The sequence below is a fragment of the Stegodyphus dumicola genome, chromosome 6 (genome assembly GCF_044657685.1).
Source record: "Stegodyphus dumicola isolate Sdum_Otavi_A_Nest chromosome 6, ASM4465768v1".
NCBI lineage: Eukaryota > Metazoa > Arthropoda > Arachnida > Araneae > Eresidae > Stegodyphus > Stegodyphus dumicola.
This window is the reverse complement of record NC_140773.1, coordinates 90,722,664-90,743,575: the sequence shown is the minus strand read 5'-3', so window position 1 is coordinate 90,743,575 and position 20,912 is coordinate 90,722,664. Positions and strand designations below refer to the sequence as shown.

The window sequence follows — 20,912 nt, the reverse complement described above, 5'->3', positions numbered from 1 at the left end:
ACGGACATTTATAGTGAACCTACGAAATATGTCGTTTCGAGATGGCATTGGTTAAAAAATTAAATGCAATTTTGTTCTATTTCTTCGAGAATGCAATTAAATCTTAAAGTTTAAGCGAGGCATTTTGGCATAAATATTTTCCTCTAATGGTTGAATGGCTACGCCACGCACCAATTCTAAACGTCTTCCTGAAAGCATGCCAGGATAGTTCGATTAAAATTTTAGAGGAGAAAATAAGAGTTTCTAAGATTTCTCTTCCCATGTGAACACTGACATTATTTCTTTATTATTTACTGGAAACTTTCAACACTTATTCAACTTTTTTTCCTTTCTCTGGGACGCTTTTTGGTTCCCCGTGGGGCATATAATATTTAAAAAACATAAGATTGCTGTAAGATCTTACCAAAACATAAAATAAATCGACGAGTTTCGGCAAAACTTCTACTCTTTTCTCCAAATGGATTGAATTTTTTTTTCGTTCATGCTCAGAAGCAATGCAGGGATCATCTTAACATAAGTAAACAGTATTTATCTTATGAATGGTAATCATTAAAAAAAAGAGGAAATTATTAATAATTATTAAAAAGGGCGCTCTCCACCCTTTTTATCGAAATAACTGTACTTCTGAAGATATTTACGTAAAACTACGCGATGTTTCCCATTTTCAGGACTTTTTTTTTTTTTTTTTTTTTTTTTGTCTACGGGTATAAAGAATCTTAGACCGTGAAGCCTTAACGCATTTTCTGGTTAATCTTCAGCAGTGGAGGCGAGATTAGAGACTTTGCGCGAAATATTAAACAGTTACGAAGGAAATAATTAGTGAAACATGATATTTTACTTTAGTGGAACAAAAATTTGCTTTCAATATAACATTTAAATATAAATATGGACATAGTTGGTGATATTTGTTCGCACCAAGTGGAAGATATATCCTAAATTTGTGAAAATTTTCAGAATTATTTGCAATTCCATTATTTTTTATATTTGAAAAAACACATTCTGACATGCTTTGTAAGTTATACTTTAATTATATTCGCAGCTATATCAATAAATAATGATCATTCTGTAGTAAAAGTGATAAGCTTTTGAGCTTAAAGTACAGAAAGCCAAAATTCCGTATTACCAATAAAAATAGTGAACATCGTTTAATCACAGTTCCAAAATTCATCAGGAATATCTTAATTCCCATATAGAAAGTTAGTATAAGATGATGATCTTAATTCCTATATAGAAAGTTAGTATAAGATGATGATCTTAACTCCCATATAGATGTTATTATAAGATAGCACTAGTCTTCAGTAAGTTAAGTAATTATATAGGTATCAAAACAATGCGACGTCACTGTGATATTGCTAACAATAGCGCGAATTGATAACAAAATGTTAAAAAAAATTTTTTTTTTTTGGACCGAAGACACTATTATGCTGCGTGCGCGTAAAATCATTGAGCTGAATATTGGGACAAATAAAAATTCTCTCAGCTCTATATGCCTATTATAGTGTTTGCGTCGACTTAGTAATAAATCAGAGCTCAGGAAGGGTGCCTTGCTTAGTAAATATATTGTTTTAAAAATGCAAACGAATCCACTTTCCTTAATTTTATAATATATTTTATAATATAAAGCCTGAGGTATGTTTACTGTTACGACGAAGATGTTTTAGGCACTATGCTTTCAACCTTAAAACTATTTTGTTTTCATATCAAGCAGTTTCCAGATTTCTAATTTATGCACGATTTAAAAACATTAATACTTTAAAAATTTAAATATAAATATTGCAATTAACAGTTTTAATTTTGCAAATGCACTAGATGAAATTCCGCAATAAAATGTAACTAAAAATGCAATAAAGTAGATCTGATGAACTCTCTTCCATTTTTTTTAAAACATATAATTCATGTATTATTCGTAGTAATTACATTACCAGTTGTTATCTTGCTTGTATTTCCCATGTCTTTAGAAAGTTTTTTTTTTTCTTTTTTTCCTGTTTTAAATCAGGTTCTGCTCTAAAATGCCACGTTTGCAACTCGTTAGATAATGAAACATGCGACGACTTAAAGGATAACAGATTCTTGGTGGACTGTTACACAGTCAACAGTAATCCAGAAAGGAACCACAGTAATTGCAGAAAGGAAGTTTTTTCTGCGTATTCTGCAGCATGTAAGTACCTCGGGATTAAAAGTGAATAAATAAATTAAAATTTAACATTTTAATCTTTAGCATAAATAAAATGTGATATTCAGAAATATAAATAGATTAATATGTATTACTTGCGAATAGTTTTAACCTAGCTTATTTAAAGTTACTCCAATATTCTCCTTAATTTTCAAATTATCATCATTAAAATCCTGCAACATTTTTTGCTTTAACAACTTTTTCTGATTACCGTTTATTAACAGACTGTGTTTACTTTGCTTCACAGTCTACAACAACGAAAAGTTCTGCTTTATTAAACGGGGAAAATTACTTTAGTACACAGTTTAAGGCAAAATTCCAAATTAACAGGACAATGCTTTAATGAGAGGAACATTTCTTTACGGAAATTCCAATGCGATTGAGGTCGTAACACTGTACTGATTTTGAGGAACTAATATGACATCTTAGCTTGAATTCTAATTTTTAGCTTTGGAATAAATAGTTATGTCAAATACTAACTACACTTATAAACTTTTTATACACAAAATAACCACACTTTTTATCATTTATAAAAAATGACATTTGTACTTGAAGATTTCCTGAGTGGCCATGGCTATTACTCAGGAGCAGCAGAAACATGGGACGTGTGCGCTGAAATGGAACACGGGAATAAACATGTGCTGTTTTATGAGATGCAACAATGAAATTGTTAAGGAGGAATTGATTAATATCCACATTCTCCTTGAATTATTTCCAGCTATTATAGTGCTGTGCGCATTAATTATTTAGTTTTTCAATAACAAAATGTTAATTTCTTCCTGCTTATCGGGTCTTATTACTTAAAAACATCAATGATTCCATAGCTTGTAAAAATATCAGAAATCCGTAATTAAATTAAATTCAGAGCATTTGTCTTTCTATTAACTATGTTTCCTCACCTACTCCCCTCTGTTACAGTATAATGGCATAGTAAAATTCAGGCGATCCTTTAAGATTTATCCTGTGTTTTCAATTTTCTTTTACCTCCAACGCGCTTTATCGTTTATTGTGTTTACGATGGATTAAGCTCATTACGTTCTTATGATTTTCATAATGTTTAGTAAATGCATCGACTTATAACAGCTATTGATTTGAAAGGCTTAGATAAAAAATGTTAAACAATTAGCCCTCGTAAATTGAAAAGATGAAGTCCTGTAAATTTCATACAGGAAGATATTAAAAAAAATTATTACTTCGAATTGATTTTATGACTTAAGAATGAATCCAAAAGGAAAATAGTTGTAATAATACTTTCCTTCTCGCCATCCCCCCCTTTTTTTTGTGTGTGTGGGGGGGTAGGGAGATCTGCAGCGGTAAGATTCAGTCAGCTCATAGTATTTGCTCAAATATTATTGGGTCGGCGAACCAGTTGTTAAACAGGAATAATTATATAAGAATTTACGACACTTAGTACCAACTTTATCACTTATTTAAGTAGCAAACTGATTTTTAAGATATTTAAATTCTATCATTTTGAGGCTTCATTTAAAATTATAGGACCATTTTTGCGACTGATCATCCGAGTAGTAGTTATATCTATTGTCTGCGTTCTATTGTTGCATAATAATGTTTCATGCACTCTTCCTTGTGATTTGTGGCCGTGGAGAACCCTGTAAAAAGATGGGGGCCCAATTTCACCTGAATGGGACTATTAACGAATATATTCTTGAATTTGAGCATCAGAACATCCATGCAGTGCAGGAGATCCCACGGCATTCACCAAAAATCACTATTTGGTGTGACTTCACAGCAGATTTCATCAGCAGACCTTTTTTTTTTTTTTTTTTTTTAACATTACTTTAACAGAACACACTCTTGTTGAATTACCACGCAAAGGTACAGTTTTGTCACTTCACAACTTCAGCACACACAGTTGCTATAGTAAATGTTTTTGCAGTTTAGAGCACTACCGCATATTTGTCTATCGGTACAGCATCTGTTGCACCATCGCTTTACAGAAAAAAAAGGTATAAGTCACTTTTTTCCACTGGCATGGCCACCTTGCTCCCTACATCTAATCCCATGTAACTTTTTCCTGTGGGATTATTTGAAGTTAAAGGTCTCTTTTGGTAAGGTCGCGACCTTAAAAGACAATATATCATGGGTTGTGCTGAGGATTCCTGGTAACATGTTACGTTCGACCTTCGAGAATGTGTAAGCCACAAGAAGGGTGATTGCATTGTGTTGACGTCTATGCTCTCACCGAGAAAACATGTTTATTGAATGAAGTGCTATGATGCACTGAAATATCTTCTCTGTTACCCTCTGCAGTAGTGCATTTTCTGCCTTAATCCTTAGAAAACTGCAGCCTTCGTTAACCCGTATGCTTAAAATACCGAAACGCCCAAAATTTCTTTCGAAGTCACAGCATTTCTTCTCCTCCCCGTCCAATAACACAAAGAGATGTGAAGATTTCAAATGACATCCTTTATATTTGCTAACAAAGAAGCTTCCATTAGCCCTTAGCCCATTCTTTATAAACCTATTCTGATGATCAGGCCAACAAGCCTCTCTGGCTTTATGATCCCAACTAAGATTTTGTCTATTTAAGTTATTTTCATACAAAGGAGTAAGTTGATTAAAAATAAATATAATCCTTAAATTTTTAAACAGCAATTTTTTTGCTGATTGAAAATTCATGATAAAACAGCTCCTTTTCAAACCGTAGACATTTTATCAAAATTCTGTTAAGTATGCAAGTATTTCCAGGTTTTTATAAAGGATATAAAAATGCACCCCGCTAAACAAAATACATATATTATTATTGTCACGTGTAAGGTAAATACGAGCCAGTTTCCATTGGGAAAATCACTTCCACGCCTTTGCCAACCCTCAAGCAGATCCCTCTTGTGCTTTACCATATACAATAGCCTACCCTAGCACCCCGTGATGAATGTAATATAAATAAATAATTTTCTTTTTAAAAATTTTCATTTTTACAGGAATTTTTTTTTATTTATTGAATGGGGGATTAAGATTTTACTTCATGTACTTTCTTTACTTGCCCGTTAAGTTGCTATTTTTTTAGATATAGTGATGCGTTAGTTTTTCCTTTTCCATAAATAATGGAGGCGTTTGCATTTGTTGATCCCATCTTTGTCAGGATTAAACCTTAATTTATAGTATTTTTGTATTACTTCATTTATTGTACGAGTTTCAAAGTGATATGCACATTTATTAATGTCATTGTTTTTTCATTTATTTAGTTTATATATGTACATTATTATTTACGCATATTATCATTTAAATAAATTTGTAGGTAGATGTATTAGAATGTATATACATTATCGATCTTAAATATAAATTTTTATATATTACATGCTTACAGGAACATATATACGCATGCACAAATGTATCCATATATATGCATATTAGTCTTCATTGCAAATTTATACACATTTTCGTGATGATGCAAAAAAGTTTTCTCTTTTTTGAAATTGTATGGCCCTGAAAAGCGCCTTTTATTTGCATTTCAGTAACTGAAATTCGAAGCCTAAAAGTATAATTTGTACAGTCACATCCTACATATGTCACACTCCCAAGAACTTTCAGTATATGCCTCGGAGTTTGCCTTTTTTCCTACTTCTTTGCATCGAACACAAGTCCGTCTACGACCATTAATTTTTCCACTTTTGTAATTATGAAATGCACTAGACGAAAATATGCCTGGGCTTCGTTTTCGAAAAGAATTTTACGTTGAGAATTCTTCAGTCAATTCTAATTTGAAGTCGTATAGCTGCTTTGGTCGCTTTAGAACTGAATAATCAGTGCCTCTATGAACTATAAAGGCGTTATTCACTACTTGTCTAAAAGGAACCAAGATATGTACATCCACTACTTCGAGGATTTTCTAGAAATTGAGTAATATTTTTGACGTTGATCTGCTGTATCTACACCTCCCATATTCTTATTATACTTTACAAATGTGGGTAGGCATGGTATTATATCTTTTCAGAAACATTTTCTTCTTGTAGTAGAACATGGTTTATTTATACAGTTTGTGGAAATCATACGTATGAATGTTTTTATCAAGCGAAGATGAAGAAAGTAAATTCGGCAGACTTTTTCATTGTATAACTACGCTGTCGTGTTGATTTCATTTACTTGATGCCCTCAGGCATGTTTTTCCGATTTGTCATCACAGTTACATATGATGATTGCCCAGATTTGTATAACTCAGACAACAAATCTACGCTGTCGAAACATCTGTCAAAATAGATTTCATGGTCTTTATTTTGCAAGTGGTTTTATTAAGCGCAATATACATAACTACATCATAACCTTAAAAAAAAAAAAAAAAAAAAAAAAAAAAAAAAAAAAAATCAGATACCAAGGTCAGGAAAGGTTTTATCACAATAAAGTTCAAAAGTTGTTTAAGTATATCCTAAATGAGGTATAAAGAGCATCCATATTTTTAATCTATGCATAGCTGGTTTCATAGCCATACATTGCACAATTCATAATCTACCTTTAAATTTAATTAGCGTTTCGTCATTTTATACTTCAGCATAAGGCGTAAAATGTTGCTGAAATTTGTTTCGTAAATATGAAATGACAGGCTGTAATTTTTGTGCAATTGCAAAGTTATCTTCACAATTTTTAACGTTTCCCTATTTGAAGCGCCCCCCCCCCAATGAAAAAAAATGCATCATTTGTAAAAATCTTTTTCTGCTGTCTTGGTAATGTGCTACAATAATCATTATACGATGAACTGTAACCAATGCCCGTATTTCCTTTACAAATAAAATTTTCCCAGTAACGATCAAACATCGCCACGCTTTCTTGCACAAAATTAAGCATATTTATTTGTATGAGAATTAATTCACAAATTTCATCTGTAAGAAACAACTTTACATAGTGTAAAAATGAAGCACCGACAGGTAAATAATAAATTGGTTCCGACAAGCTGTTAAATGGGGACAAAATGATGGCACCATTGTTAACACATTGTACGCCTTCACCGCGAAAACGTGGGTTTCGAGGTTTTCGTTTCAGCGTTCGACCTGCGATAATGCAACATTCTTTTATTTGGCGATTAGTTTGCTCTCGTCATGACTCGCCGATCTGCACTTTTTATTACGTCGAAACAAAATTTATACGATGGGTCAGGAACAAGTACAAACAAGAGTCACTCTTGAGTGTCGTAATCCGTAGCCAGTACATCCTTCATAGCCTTACGCTTTTAGTTGAACAGCATAATAAGAATAATCTTATTCTGTGCATTTTTATCCCTATAATATGAGTGAAGTTACTGACTATATTGCTGATCCTCTATCAAATTATTCAATACAATCAGACTGATATAGGGGTGGAGGACAGTGATAGTGAAGAAGTTCAATAGCTGTTCCATTACAGTATTCCAATGATTCTGATGATCTAAGTGATAGTGAAATGTTCACAGAATCACATAGTTACATTAAATCATGGTCAGATGTTAATAAAGCTCCCAATGTACCAGATTTTATTGCGCAATCTGGTCCAAAGATTCTTCCTGCTAATAAGAAAAGCATAAACGAAATCGTCGAAATGTTTATTGGCAATAATTTATTTCAATTGATGGTAAATGAATCAACCATCTATTATCACCAAAATAAGGACAAGATGTGTAAAGGTAAAAAAATGCCTAAGTGGAATGATTTTTCTCTAGCCGACATGAAGAAATTTGTTGATTTGCTTATATTGATGGGCCAAGTAAAGAATGATCAAAAGGATGATTACTGGTCCTCAGAGTTTTATACCAAAACACCATCTTTCTCCACGGTAATATCGCGTAACAGATTTCGCCAGATTTGGGGCACATAGCATTTTTAAAATAATCGTACAACAGCTGTTTCTAATAAGCTCGAGAAGATTCAGCCGATGCTAAGTTATTTATTACATAAATTTAAATATTAATATTTTTCTTTCTGTTTATATTATATATATATATATGTAATAATCAATCATCAAATAAAACAGGTGCATTTTTTTATAATTATAAGTTAAATTTTTTATTTTGCTTTTACTTTTCGTTATTGTTAAATTGCATATAACGAATATGCAAACCAAATTTAATGTTTGACGATAATGTATAAAATTTTAAATATTTTCTTCACCTATTCATGGTTGTCATGTCAACAAACGAATCATGACGGCGCCCACGCTTTAGGCGGTTAACACGGTGCCGACGCTCAGACTTTAGTTCTCTCAGATGCCACCGACGTACAATGTGTTAACATCATTGTTGACCGAAGAGCATCTGAGATGCGGAATAAGCGGTAGCCTCGTGGATAGCATTGCGATAAGCCAGTAAAAATAGAGGCATCTTCTTGTCCCAGTCCTGTTGCTTCCTGGAAAACACCATTACTTCCGCTACTGTGACAACCTCTTGATCAGGAGTAGGATATGCTTCAGTCCACTTGGTGAAGTAATCAATGACAACGAGGATGTATTTGTTACCATCAGCAGTTTGTGATAGAGGTCCCAGTATATCAAAGGCAATTAGACATTGCAGCTTCCCTCAGTCCTTTTCCACATGCACAGGTATCGCAAGATTGGCACTTTTGCAAATCATCCTTTGCATTACTTCAACAGAAGCGCTCTCGAATTCTCTGCAAAATCTTCATTATTCCGAAGTGGCCTCCTATAAGGCTGCTATGTAGTTCTTTAAGAACGTTCGAGATCTTGGAAGTACCATCTGCCATCGGAATATTTTTCCATCATCCGATTCGAATTTCCGGTACAAAGCGTTGTTTAGAATACAGAATGAGTCTTACAGAGCACAGTATTGTCTTGTTGTCGGATTACAGATCGAAATGGCCTGCTAGGTAGGTTTTCTGTTTGACGAATCCATTTAATCAATTATGAGTTTAATGATGCCATCTTCCAACTGGTCCTTTCCTGACTTCTTTGTAACTCCATTGGTCTCGATCAGTCTATGTTGACATGGTAACTTATCGTGCGACCGGATTCAGCAGCTCTGGTTTCTCTTCGATCCTGGAACGATATCGGCAGCTTTCCGAGCAGAGTGTTCCAGACAAAGCATTGGCGTTTCCAGGTGAGGATACCTTCTGACGATGGATAGTTATGTCTCAGGGCCTGAATGTAGTTCGTTAAAGTCCAAGGAAAAATTATATTTCCTTATAAAGTCCAATACGAGTATACAAGGATCAGTAATATCTGCACACATATGCCATGTCATAGTAGGCGCCACTTCCAAACGTGATGTTTACGTTTAACTTCCCATCTATTTCGATTTGATTACCAGCTGCATGGTAACACAGGATGGCGTCCAAAAACTGTTGAGCTAAATCTTTCCAAATTATGGTAAGATTCGCCCCTGTACAATGACTATATTGCAATCAACTCCATTGATATGTCCCATGATGAAGAGTCCATTATTGCAACCACTCACTACATACATCTGAAGCACTTTAAAATGGGGTTTCTAATTATCCTTCAAACTTCACTTCATGATATGGCCATTAATTTGTTTTCTGCATTGTTGCTGGAGAATAGTCTTATTTTCTGTGCCCTGGGGTGTTCTGCAATTCCTTCATACGTGGCCCTCAGCACCGCATTTTCAGCACTTCAGGGATGATTTTTTGTCACCTTTATTTCGTCTCAACGCATTGACTTATCTGTTTAAATGGTCTGTCTCATTTTTCGTGCCTTGAGGTGTTCTGCAGTTCCTTTGTACATGACCTTCAATACCACATTTCCAACACTTTAGGGTCGGTTTCTTGTCACTGTATTAAATCGTCTAGACGAGCAGCCATTTGATCTGCTGGCTTTTGGACTTGCACAGATCTGATTGTGTGTCGGTGTACAAGTTGCTTGCTGGGTTGCCTCGAATTTCACAGTGTACAGCAGAGCGCTTTTTAAGTCCTTGACATCCCCCATTCACAGAGCCTTCAGTATTTGAGGATCCCGAACGCCATCGATGAAGCATTGCAGAGACAGGATTTCCCTTGTTTTTGTCAGGCACTCCGAAAATGCGAGATGGGACAGCCTTTCAACATCCATGGCGAGCTCCTGGAGAGTTTCCGTGGGCTTCTGTTAACGGGATTTTAATTGAAGCCTGTTGTAATCTTTCAAACATTTCTCCCCAAAGTGCAGCTCCAACGCGCTGGATAGAGCTTTGAAGTCTAGCCACTGGTTTTCTGGAAGAGTCTGAAGGATATCCGCTGCATCTGCTTTTTAAAAAGCAGCAAAATGACAGGTCTCAGCTTGGGAATCCCCTCCATTCGCTTCTGCCACTATAGAAAATTATGTCTTACACACTGATTATAATTCATAATTAAGTTGCAGGAAATGTTCATCAATAATAATTCTAAAACTTTCAATAGTGAATCAGTAATACTGCTGTGTCATAATTAGAAAAAGGTCAAAGTCCTTGGTCACATGAGGGACTGACACTTTTGCATAAAACAGTATGAATGTAAGTGCCGATGCATTACACATTAAAAAGTATAGTAAAATAATAAAATTAAATAACTATGTACAAAAATATACAAAATAGCTAAATAAGTCTAGATGGTGCAGTATTCGTGATCAGAAGGGTCACTGAACTCAGACAACTCCAACTACCATTGTTATGCCGCAATTGTCATACAAATAATGCATGACGTGTTCCGGCTGTCTTGAAGTGGTGTTCCACTGTGAGCCCAGGTGGTGACGTTAGACTGGGGAACTCAGACGCTCTCTTTCCAGCCTTTTATAGTTTTCAACCATTACGAGAAATTTCGAGTACATTTTGTTTCTTGAGATTTCCAGAAAGTCAATTACATTTACTCAATTTCAATATAAATTACCGAGATAACCATTTACTCAATGTTAAATACATGTGCCCCTATATTCTTACTTTTTCCAGCATAGCTTAAAATTTGTCTCGCGCTGCATTCCAATTGCAACCAAAAAGTGGTGCACAACTACATGTTATAGCAGTACCATAAACAAAACTTCAACATTCTGAGGCAACTCTTTTTTGAGTTATGCAAGATACATACATGTGTATATACAGACATAATGAAAAAAATCTCTGAATCCATTTTAAAATCTGTGTCGGGAAAAAGAGTCTTTTATTCTGTCCGTACGTGGAAGTGCCAAGCAAAAACACTGTTAAATTGTATTCGACAGTGGTGAAAATTGATATTTTCGTTGAAATATGATACAAGAAATTTTTCGCAATTACAATACTTCCTTTACTTCGTACAAGGAAGTAAAAAACACCCTGTACATTACCATAACCTATCAAATGGAAGTTTATTGATACCCCCATGAATTTTTCTTTTTGTTTGAATCAAAAGAAAGTATTCAATATGACTGTCAAAAAGCATATAATTTAACAGAAGTAATTACAAAACATGTTAAAATTTATCAGATATTAAGGCAATTATATTGTAAAATACCAGGTTAGATATTTAATTAAAATAATTAATCATACTTACATTTTCAAACATCCTTCATTTTAGTTTTCCTGGCATTATATAAATTTTACAGCAACAGATATTTAAAATATAACCATATTTTTAGATCAGCAATATTTTATTTGATTACTCTTTATACATTAATCTTGAATAATATTTAATTCGATACTGGAAAATTATGCAATCTTTATGCATTGAAAAATAATTATTATATTTTCAGTTGGAATGAACACTCAGAGGACATTTCGTACTTGTGGATATGAAAAGCATCCCAGATTTTCTTGCTTTTACTCTTCCAATATCGATCTGAAAGGTACAACTTGTGAATGTACTGAAGACGGTTGCAATGAGGGCAGCACATTACAGTTTACAATGCAATCGTTTTGTACTGTAATATTTGGACTCTTCTTGTCATTCATTATTACATAGATGAATAATATCTTGAAAAATGATGTACGGGTCACAATTTACTAATATTTGCATTAATTTTAGATGAATTTAATGTAAGTATTTAAAAACTTTTAACACGCATATTTTTACATGTTTCTAAAGTTAGTTTTCAAAGCAAAATATTGCTAAATTGCTACCATTACTTAATTTCTGATTCTGAATGCCAATAAATGAAGTTTATAATTCACAGACTTAAATAAAACTTTTGCTTAGTGTAACGATATTATACCTTAGAGCATTTAAACAAAAAAGGAGAAGAAAGCAAATCTCATTCAGGCAGCAGAAAGATACATCATATTTCAACCTGAAGTGCATTTTTTTCATTAGATAAATATAAAGAACTAAATTTGATTAAACATGAAATATAAATACCAATCAAGTTTGATAATGCTACGTAATTTCACCCCAATAAATGCCCAAAGTTTCTTATTTCAAGAAGAAAGGGTAAGGCAACACATCTATCACGTATGCAGTTTAATAAAGCTAAAAACACTTCTGTTGCATATATAGGTTTTTTAATAAAAAAAGAACTCATTTGATAACTTAGCTGTGAAATAAAATAATGCAGACAAAAAAGTAAGTACATTTATTTTACAACAATGAAAAATTTAACAAGCTTTTCTACGACCTCCAGCAATTTGCTTTGAAATTTTTAACATGGCCTCTCGAGCTGAAATGAAAAGATTTAAACAAAATTTTACAATCATTATAATATTTTAGAAACAGAATACAACATGAGAGTAGATGAGATTTCTCACAGCATATTTGCCACATAAAAATACAGACAAATTATATTAAAAATAAATATTAATTATACTATCTATACTAAATGTATTCTCTTGTAGATTTATCAAAACAAAATGCTAGAGAAATAAATTACAAGGGTATTAGTTTGACCAAACTGTAAAGTTATGTTCCTTTTTATATAAAACTCTATAGCTCAGTTCCTTAGATCTTGCACCAAGGAATTTTTAATATTTGTCATCAACTGTCGTTTATTTTTACATTATACTTCTTAAAAATGAATCCAAGTTTTATAAAAATTATATTAGAAATTACAGAAATAAAATTACTTTTTTTAGGGGAATTTATTTATATGAAAACCTAAAATTTAGGAGATCATTTGTTTTTCTGAACGAAAAAGCATGAAAAAATTGCAAATAGTAGTTAAAAAAAAGATCATATAACTTCAAAAGCATATCATATTTGTTAGATAAAGGATACATATCTTACAGAACAATGGCAAATATTTGGATAACAATTAATTTCATTTTAACACCATTAAAATGATTTTTTACATTGTAATTAATTAAATGTATGCATATTATTACTGATCCATTAAAACAAATTTTGGATTTCAGTATCACTTTCTTTTAGTATATACTATAATTATGATAAATATTAATACATCCAAATGCTTTCAATTTTACATTTCAAATGAATATTTATTTGGAGTATACATAATGAAGCTGTGCTCTGAATATATCTTTGGGGTAAGAGACAGTGAATAACATAATCTAAATTAATTCATATATAACATAGGATTCTAATTCTTCAATTAATTTTATCCTAAAACCAAATAAATTCAGAAAACTTATTTACATCTAAAATAATAAATAAACTTGAGTCAACTTTAATAATTTTTTTAGTTATCTTTCAATTATTATAATTATTATTATTATCATTTTCTCCTTCACATAGAAGCATAGAAAAAGTGGTAAAACTGACCTCAAATACTTTCATTTGAAATACAGTGACAAAAAATTAATTTTTTTTAAATGATACAAAAAGAACAAACTTAATAGTGACACCAATTCTTTTCACTATCATTTAATTAACATACTGATAGGAAATACAAATCCTTTTACTATATAAGACGACTCATTACTCGTTAATCGTTCACTTCTTAAGATTCTTTCTTAAAAACCAATACCAATAGGTTTTACTGAGTATGAACTAAGAATTAAAAAATGTTGCATTATTTTCTTGCAGGGATATCTGATTTCATAAATCATATCATTTTTTATGATTATTCATTAAATAGACTGCATACTAACTTAATTAATTACAATGAACTTTTTTTATTAAAATTTAGATACATAAGAAAATATACTGTATTTTAATCAATAATTCTCCTGAATGTGAATAAAATTTATAGAATTCTAAACTGACTATGGCACTGGAAACTATTCACATTGTCCAATGATTTTATTTCTGTTATTCTCATTTTAACCCTCTGAGCAACATAACCTTTTGGGTCTGCTGATGAGAAACTGTATTTAAATAACACTGAATAGCTAGATCAGCATAATTATTTACTTTACTCTCCCCCCCCCAAGAACATTCAATTCATAAAGATGGCATTTATTACTAAAGGAAAAAATAAAAAGCAAAAATTTAAAATAACAAAGCAATCTATAACCCAAATGACAAATTTTTATGACTGGATGAAAGCAGTAACAGTCTTAACATGCAGTTTTAATTACTTGTTAGTGATGATATGTCTCAGAAAATATATTCTGTTTACAGTAACACAAACTAATTCTTTGCTTACTCTGCCATCTCACAGTTAGCCACTACTAAACCTTGTTTCTTTCTTTAATGGTTAAAAATAAACAGTTATAGTGAATTTTAATCTTTGTATCACCTAACTAGACACTGTGAAAATGTTTGAAGAAGGTAACCAAAAGCTTTATTTCTATAAATATGGCTATATCTTATATACGTTCTTTCACTTAACAAAGTTTCATGAGATAATAATGCAATCACTAAAAATATATCAAGGAATGGATTAAATTTTTACAGCCCTTAAGCACTTAAAAAGTTTTGGTACACCACATACATTTGCTTTGGTACTCCACATACATTTGCTTCCCCCCCATTTCTTCTTTCTGTCTTGGTTTAGCTGCTCAACACCATGATAAAACCAGCAATGAAAATATTTTGTAGTGCACCCTTTCCTTGATGCTCTAAAAATGTGTTTATTTTACATAATGGTCAATCCAGCTCTGGTTGGGCCTCCTAAACTGTTAACTAACAAATACATAATTTAATTTTGCATATGAATACAGATGTTCCTTACTTTATGAACTTTTGCAATGTGAACAAACTTGTTCTCAGAGTGAAATTTGTGTGGAATCTAGAAAAATTTGATGCCTCACATTTTTGAAAAACCAAAACCCAAATTCTGAGAGGTTTGCTAAAGTCAAATCACCTATGCCATACAGCACTATTATCTTATTTACAATGAAAGGAAATTAAACCTATTCAGACAAATTCAGAAACATATTTGCTTATGAACGACACCAGAAATCCGTGTTGCTAATGCATCTAACATGCTAGTTCTTTCCACTTGTCATGCAGCCTCTTCATTGCGAATGTCCTCTTTACTGTTGATGAGTCTTTAAAATAGGCGAGTCAGATGTTGACTCACCCCCATCTATCTAAAGATCTACTAGTCTATCCTTTCCACACATGCCTCAAAAACTACAATCCAAGGTATGTACTATATAAAGACATTCTTTAAGATATAGATTTAGAGACATTCTTTATTAGCCCATAAGGGCTATTGGTCTCGAAACAGCATTTTGCGTCGTTTCACTATATATGGCATATCACTTTTTTAAATTGGTGCCATCAAATATTATTACCTTGTATTACATTTAAAGAAATAAAATAATGAAAAATCTGTATCAATCTACGTATGTTTCTTGCATTGTGAAAAAACAACAGTATCTAGAGCCATAAAATTCTGAATAACGTAATTCTACACCCAAACATGGTCACCTGGAAGCCCAAATTTTGAATTTCGAATTTGTTCTATTATCTATTTAATATTTTGTAAGACTTCAATGAATTTTTGATTAAGAAACTCAACAATTTCAAAGCGAGCAAGGGCAACACTGTACGGAAAAAAACATTTTTATCTCCATCGTGGGAGATTACCTATTGGAAATTCTAAAGATACTTTAATATTTTTCTGTTTTTTAATATTTTGTGATACCGCTGTTCAGTTGAATTTTATGTAGTTTAAGTGTGAAGAACGTGATATTTAATAAATAAATAACACATAAAATGTTACAAAAACGCCCCTTTGGTATATAATAAAATCTGAAAAATTCAAAATTTTTTTCATGTTTATTTCTTTTATGATTTATTTGTAATGCATTGAATTTAAAATACATTACTTATTTGGTAATATTTATAGCTCCTATCTCAGAAATATTATTAGGAGATAAGAATAGTGACTTAGTAACATTTCATGAATGGTCCGCTGTTCATTTTTTAACTCGCTCATAAAGTGGAGACCTTCTGTATATAGAATATTTTGTTATCTAACTTAGGAAAGCATAACAAACCTTTTATTAATTAGACATTTTGCTCAATAGGAAATATATAAAATCCTATTTCAAATTTATAAAATCAATTAATTTTCTTTGTCTAATTTATTTTGAGAAACTTTAAAATTTGAATTGCAGATTTTGGATGAATAATCATGAAAATAAAACTGTATCTATTTTTTTCAATTCCTTGCACAACAACTGAAAAATTGAGGAACTTATCTAGCTTGGAGAATCATGGAACTGACAATTTGTTATCATGTTCACCGGTCAGGAGGACGAAATTGGTTGACATAACATGAGGTACTTCCACTTCATTTAGTCATGTAAATTTAAAATTTGTAATGTGCCATTTTCCTCTTTTGTTCTTTTATCAATGCACTGAGCTGAAGTGTTAGAATTAGTAATCAGTTTCTGCCCTTTTACCTAGGGCTGTCACACAGTCAGGTATATATTCAATAAATGTTACAAAATTTGGTTAATTTCCTCTAGAAATTCCAATAAATACATTAAGGTCAGATAGAGCACAACAATGTGCATCTTTTCCCGGTGTATTCTAAAGGTGTTTACTGTTATTTAAACATGAGCTTCTCAGTCACTAGCAGGCAGAAATCAGCAGAATGCTTCTTGAACTAGGTAGCAGACAACCACAATCTTTGACAGAAGCAATTGTCTTGTTGTAAACTTCATTTCCACACAGATGCTTTGAAATACCATCTGTACGAGAGCATGAGAAAATATAACTGATCATCCGAAAGTAGTAGAAAGCAGTTCTGTATACTTAAATGCAATGAATGCACAGGGTACAAGTATCCTAGGTCCAATTATTATCAAGAGAAGAATCCCCAAATCAGTGGAGTTGCAAGCATAACTGGCACCTGGGGCAAAATACCTTTTTGGCGGCCCCCTTTCTGGAGAAAACACAGTGATATGATGAAAATCTTGTTTGGAGACCATTTGCTGACCCTCTGCGAGCGGCGCCCGGGGCATCATACACCCCTTGTCCCCCCTCGCTACACCACTGCCCCAAATCATCACCAAGCTGCCATGACCTAATTTCGCAAGCTATATCCATGGCTTCTTGATGCCATATTTTTAGTCTATGATTAGATGCAGTAAGTACTTAAATTTAATCCCCTGAGACTCCATCACACTTATTTCCAGTTGCCGATAATCTAGTAATGGAGCTCTGCAGGCCATGCATGATATTACGGGCTATCACATGCAGTGAGGAGTGGTACTTGTAGGCTTCAGCTTTTAAAGCACATAAGGTTAGGTAAGTGTGTGCAGACTATCTACTGACTGCATAACGAGTTCCCTCATCAGTTAGATATTGATAATGCCCAACTAACCAAGACCAGATCAACTGAGCCTTATCTAAATAGAAGTTTATTTACTGCAATATGATAGAAAAATTGCTGTCATAAATCATCAGTTAAAAAATAAATTTCAATTTGAAGGAAAAAAAAAAAGAAAAGAAAAGAAAGAAAATGCATGCAATAACAGCAGATAATGTCTGCAAGATGAATTGAGATGAAAATTAAGTTTTAGTTAACTTTGTTTATGCAGATTGGAAATTAGTGATATTACACTCTGAAAGTGTCAGATTTTTTCTTTCAAAATTACATAAATTGCAAGATTAGACTTAGCACAATGCTAAAATGTAAATATTATTGACGACTGATCTATGTATGCACAAACTAAATAATTCTAATTTATAAAATAGTCAATTACAATTTAATAAATTTTGAATAAAACTTCAAATTATGAATGACTCATGAATAAATTAAAATGATTTGGCATGAAATTAAGATTAAATCTATTCATAAGCTGAAAATTACAGAAATTATATAGAGTTAGACAAAAATTTATTTCATAAGAAATACAGCAATAAGAGAGGAAACAGTAATAATTTATCTTGCAAACCATTAAATAACAACATAATATTAAAATTAGAATAAATTAGCTTGGAATAAAGAATATAAATAATGAATTAACATTAAAAAACAAAATTCACTTGTAATAGTAAAGAATATGAAATCTTCTCCTTTGGACAAATCTTTCAAAGAGGAGATGGATTCATATTCACATTACATGTGATGAAAACCATAAAGACATTACTTTAGATATTTGATCAGATTTGTTTTATCAATAATTTGGAAACTTTTACTTGATTAGGTGCAGGGCAATAAACTCAGGCACAATGGCGTCTAACACCATATTCATACAATCTACAGCAAAACTGTCAATGAGTAAATGGTATTTTTGCTTTGAAAATGCCCATATAGGTATATTTTTTAAATTAGCTGTTCATTCATTTTTAATTAGCCATTAACTGTAATTAATTTAAAATCCATAAACATAAAAACTACATAAGTTAAAAATCTTGTAAATTATATGAATATTTAATTAGAAATTTTCATTTTATCACTCAAGCTGAAATATCATTAAATTTATTAGTATATTAATGAAGCAAATAATCTAAATCCCAAATAACAGTAGAAGAAATTAGAATCCATGAAACATACTTTTATGAGGTTTTTGGATTCTTATTTCTAGAAATTGATAATAATAATAACAACTTCTAGATAGACATACGAAATATACATAAATCATCAACAAAAATACATATAATTTATTTATAAAATGTGAACGTAAATATTCATGACATGCTTAATAAGCTTAAATTCTAAATTAGATAATCTTTTTCTATAGCACTGTTTTTCATTTTCTTACATGCTTATTTTTTCAATGAGAATGGCTTCACTAGATTTTGCACCTAAATTTAGTTGAAATACAATTCGATTTTTTTTCAACAACACAAAAAAATTATTTCATAGACTGCTTCTCTTCACTGAATGAGGTATTATTTTGCTATGGTGGAATCTGGAAATTGTGTTTAAAAGCTATTTCCAATGGTCCAAAACTAAAATTGTATGTTATTTTCAATTAAACACCAAATTAAATAGAAATTGGCTTTCATAACATCCATTTTCTCATATTTCAAGAAGAAATTTGATATTTCTTTTGATTTTATAGCATTAATTTCTGCATGCTTTTTGGAAAATACATGCCATTCCAAGTCACCTTTTAAGCTATACACAACAGAAAAGTCTTTGTTGCTAGTGCAAAATGCATGATTTGCTGAAACTTTAGATGCACTTATAAATGGAAATTCTGTTGAATATGAAACTTTAATTTTCTGACTTCATAATTTTAGCCTCTTATTCTGAGGTGATGTAATTCACGAAATTAAAAAATATCTGGTTTAATCATAGCTCACAAGAAGTATGTGTTACATTTTCTTATTATTATAGAACAGAATGGAACTTGTGGGATAAACAAACCCTTCACTGCAAGCTGCTTGATTGGAAAGATAAGGATTGGAATTTGCTGTTACATAATTAGCTACCCTTCAAATCCAGCAAAAATATCAGCTTAACATGTCACAAGTTGACATGATGTTGCCATTTCCCTTCATTAAAATCCATAGTTTTTTTTCCAGCATTTTCCATAACTTATAGCTTTTAGGAAATTTATGTAGAAATTATGGAGAATCCATAGCAGTTGGAGTCTATGTGTAACAACTATGGGGCCATACAAAGCTTTATATAACGAGACCATTCAGGTTAAATAAGAAAAGCACATGAGACTAAATGCTTAAGGGAAGGAATGCATGTGTAAAGGACTTTCTAAAGGAAGATGAGACTTTTCGGGAGAAAACTGAAATCCAAATGAAACCTCAAATATAGATTTAGAGACTACCATAAGTGGGAGTAATTCAGATACACCAGTGACTTCCAAACAGAACAGATACAGATTCTTTTTTCTTTCTCTTTGATAATAATGTTAGAAGTTATACTTTTTTAACATAAAACCGGCATCACCAAAAATTAAAATTTAAAAAAAAAATACTTAGCTGTTTTTTAATAAAAGAGAAAGTACATAATATTTTTAATTTCTAAAATATTATTTACTGATTAATTAATAATTGCATACTAAATAAAAATGTATATTTCATGCATGTAACAGATAATATCTTTGAAAAAATTGCACAATTGTTTGGCCCTTTTTTTTTTTTTTTTGCAGATTTAATAATTTAAAGCCATAGTTTTTGCATTCAGACCAATAATTTATGATATAGTCATAGACTTCAACCTGCAGCAAGGCTTGTCAGTAGTCAACGTGCAAACGACATTTTTACAACTTTAAAAATGCACACTGGAGTGACAAAAGTCATGGGATAGCAATATGCAAATTTACAGATGGCAGTAGTATCACGTAGAAAATGTATAAATGCGAAGTGCTTTGGCAGGGCTTTCATTTGTGTTCAAGTTATTCACGTGAAGAGGCTTTGACGTGAGTATGGCCGTACGATGAGAATTAACAGACTTTGAATGCGGAATGGTAGTTGGAGCTAGACGCATGGTTCATTCCATTTTGGATATCGTTAGGGAATTTAACATTCCCAGATCCACAGTGTCAAGAGTATCTAATTTCAGGCATAACATCCCACCATGGACAGCGCAGTGGCCGACCACC

At 31.9% G+C, this 20,912-nt stretch overlaps 2 protein-coding genes across 5 annotated transcripts in view; one reads left to right on the top strand and one right to left on the bottom strand.

The window, feature by feature from the left end:
- Positions 1-12,217, top strand: part of LOC118197682 (uncharacterized) — a 35,981-nt gene extending 23,764 nt beyond the window's left edge. Inside the window, exons 2-3 of the mRNA XM_035369219.2 lie at positions 1,997-2,158; positions 11,801-12,217. Of these exons, the coding sequence (XP_035225110.1) occupies positions 1,997-2,158; positions 11,801-12,009 (371 nt within the window). The 3' untranslated portion in view covers positions 12,010-12,217. The remainder of the gene's footprint in view (positions 1-1,996; positions 2,159-11,800) is intronic.
- Positions 12,218-12,601: 384 nt separating this feature from the next.
- The window catches only part of LOC118197681 (uncharacterized), a 47,722-nt gene continuing 39,411 nt past the window's right edge, over positions 12,602-20,912 (bottom strand). For all 4 annotated transcript variants that reach the window (XM_035369216.2, XM_035369214.2, XM_035369213.2 and 1 more), the window contains exon 6: positions 12,602-12,700. In XM_035369216.2, the coding sequence (XP_035225107.1) occupies positions 12,639-12,700 (62 nt within the window). In that variant the 3' untranslated portion in view covers positions 12,602-12,638. The remainder of the gene's footprint in view (positions 12,701-20,912) is intronic.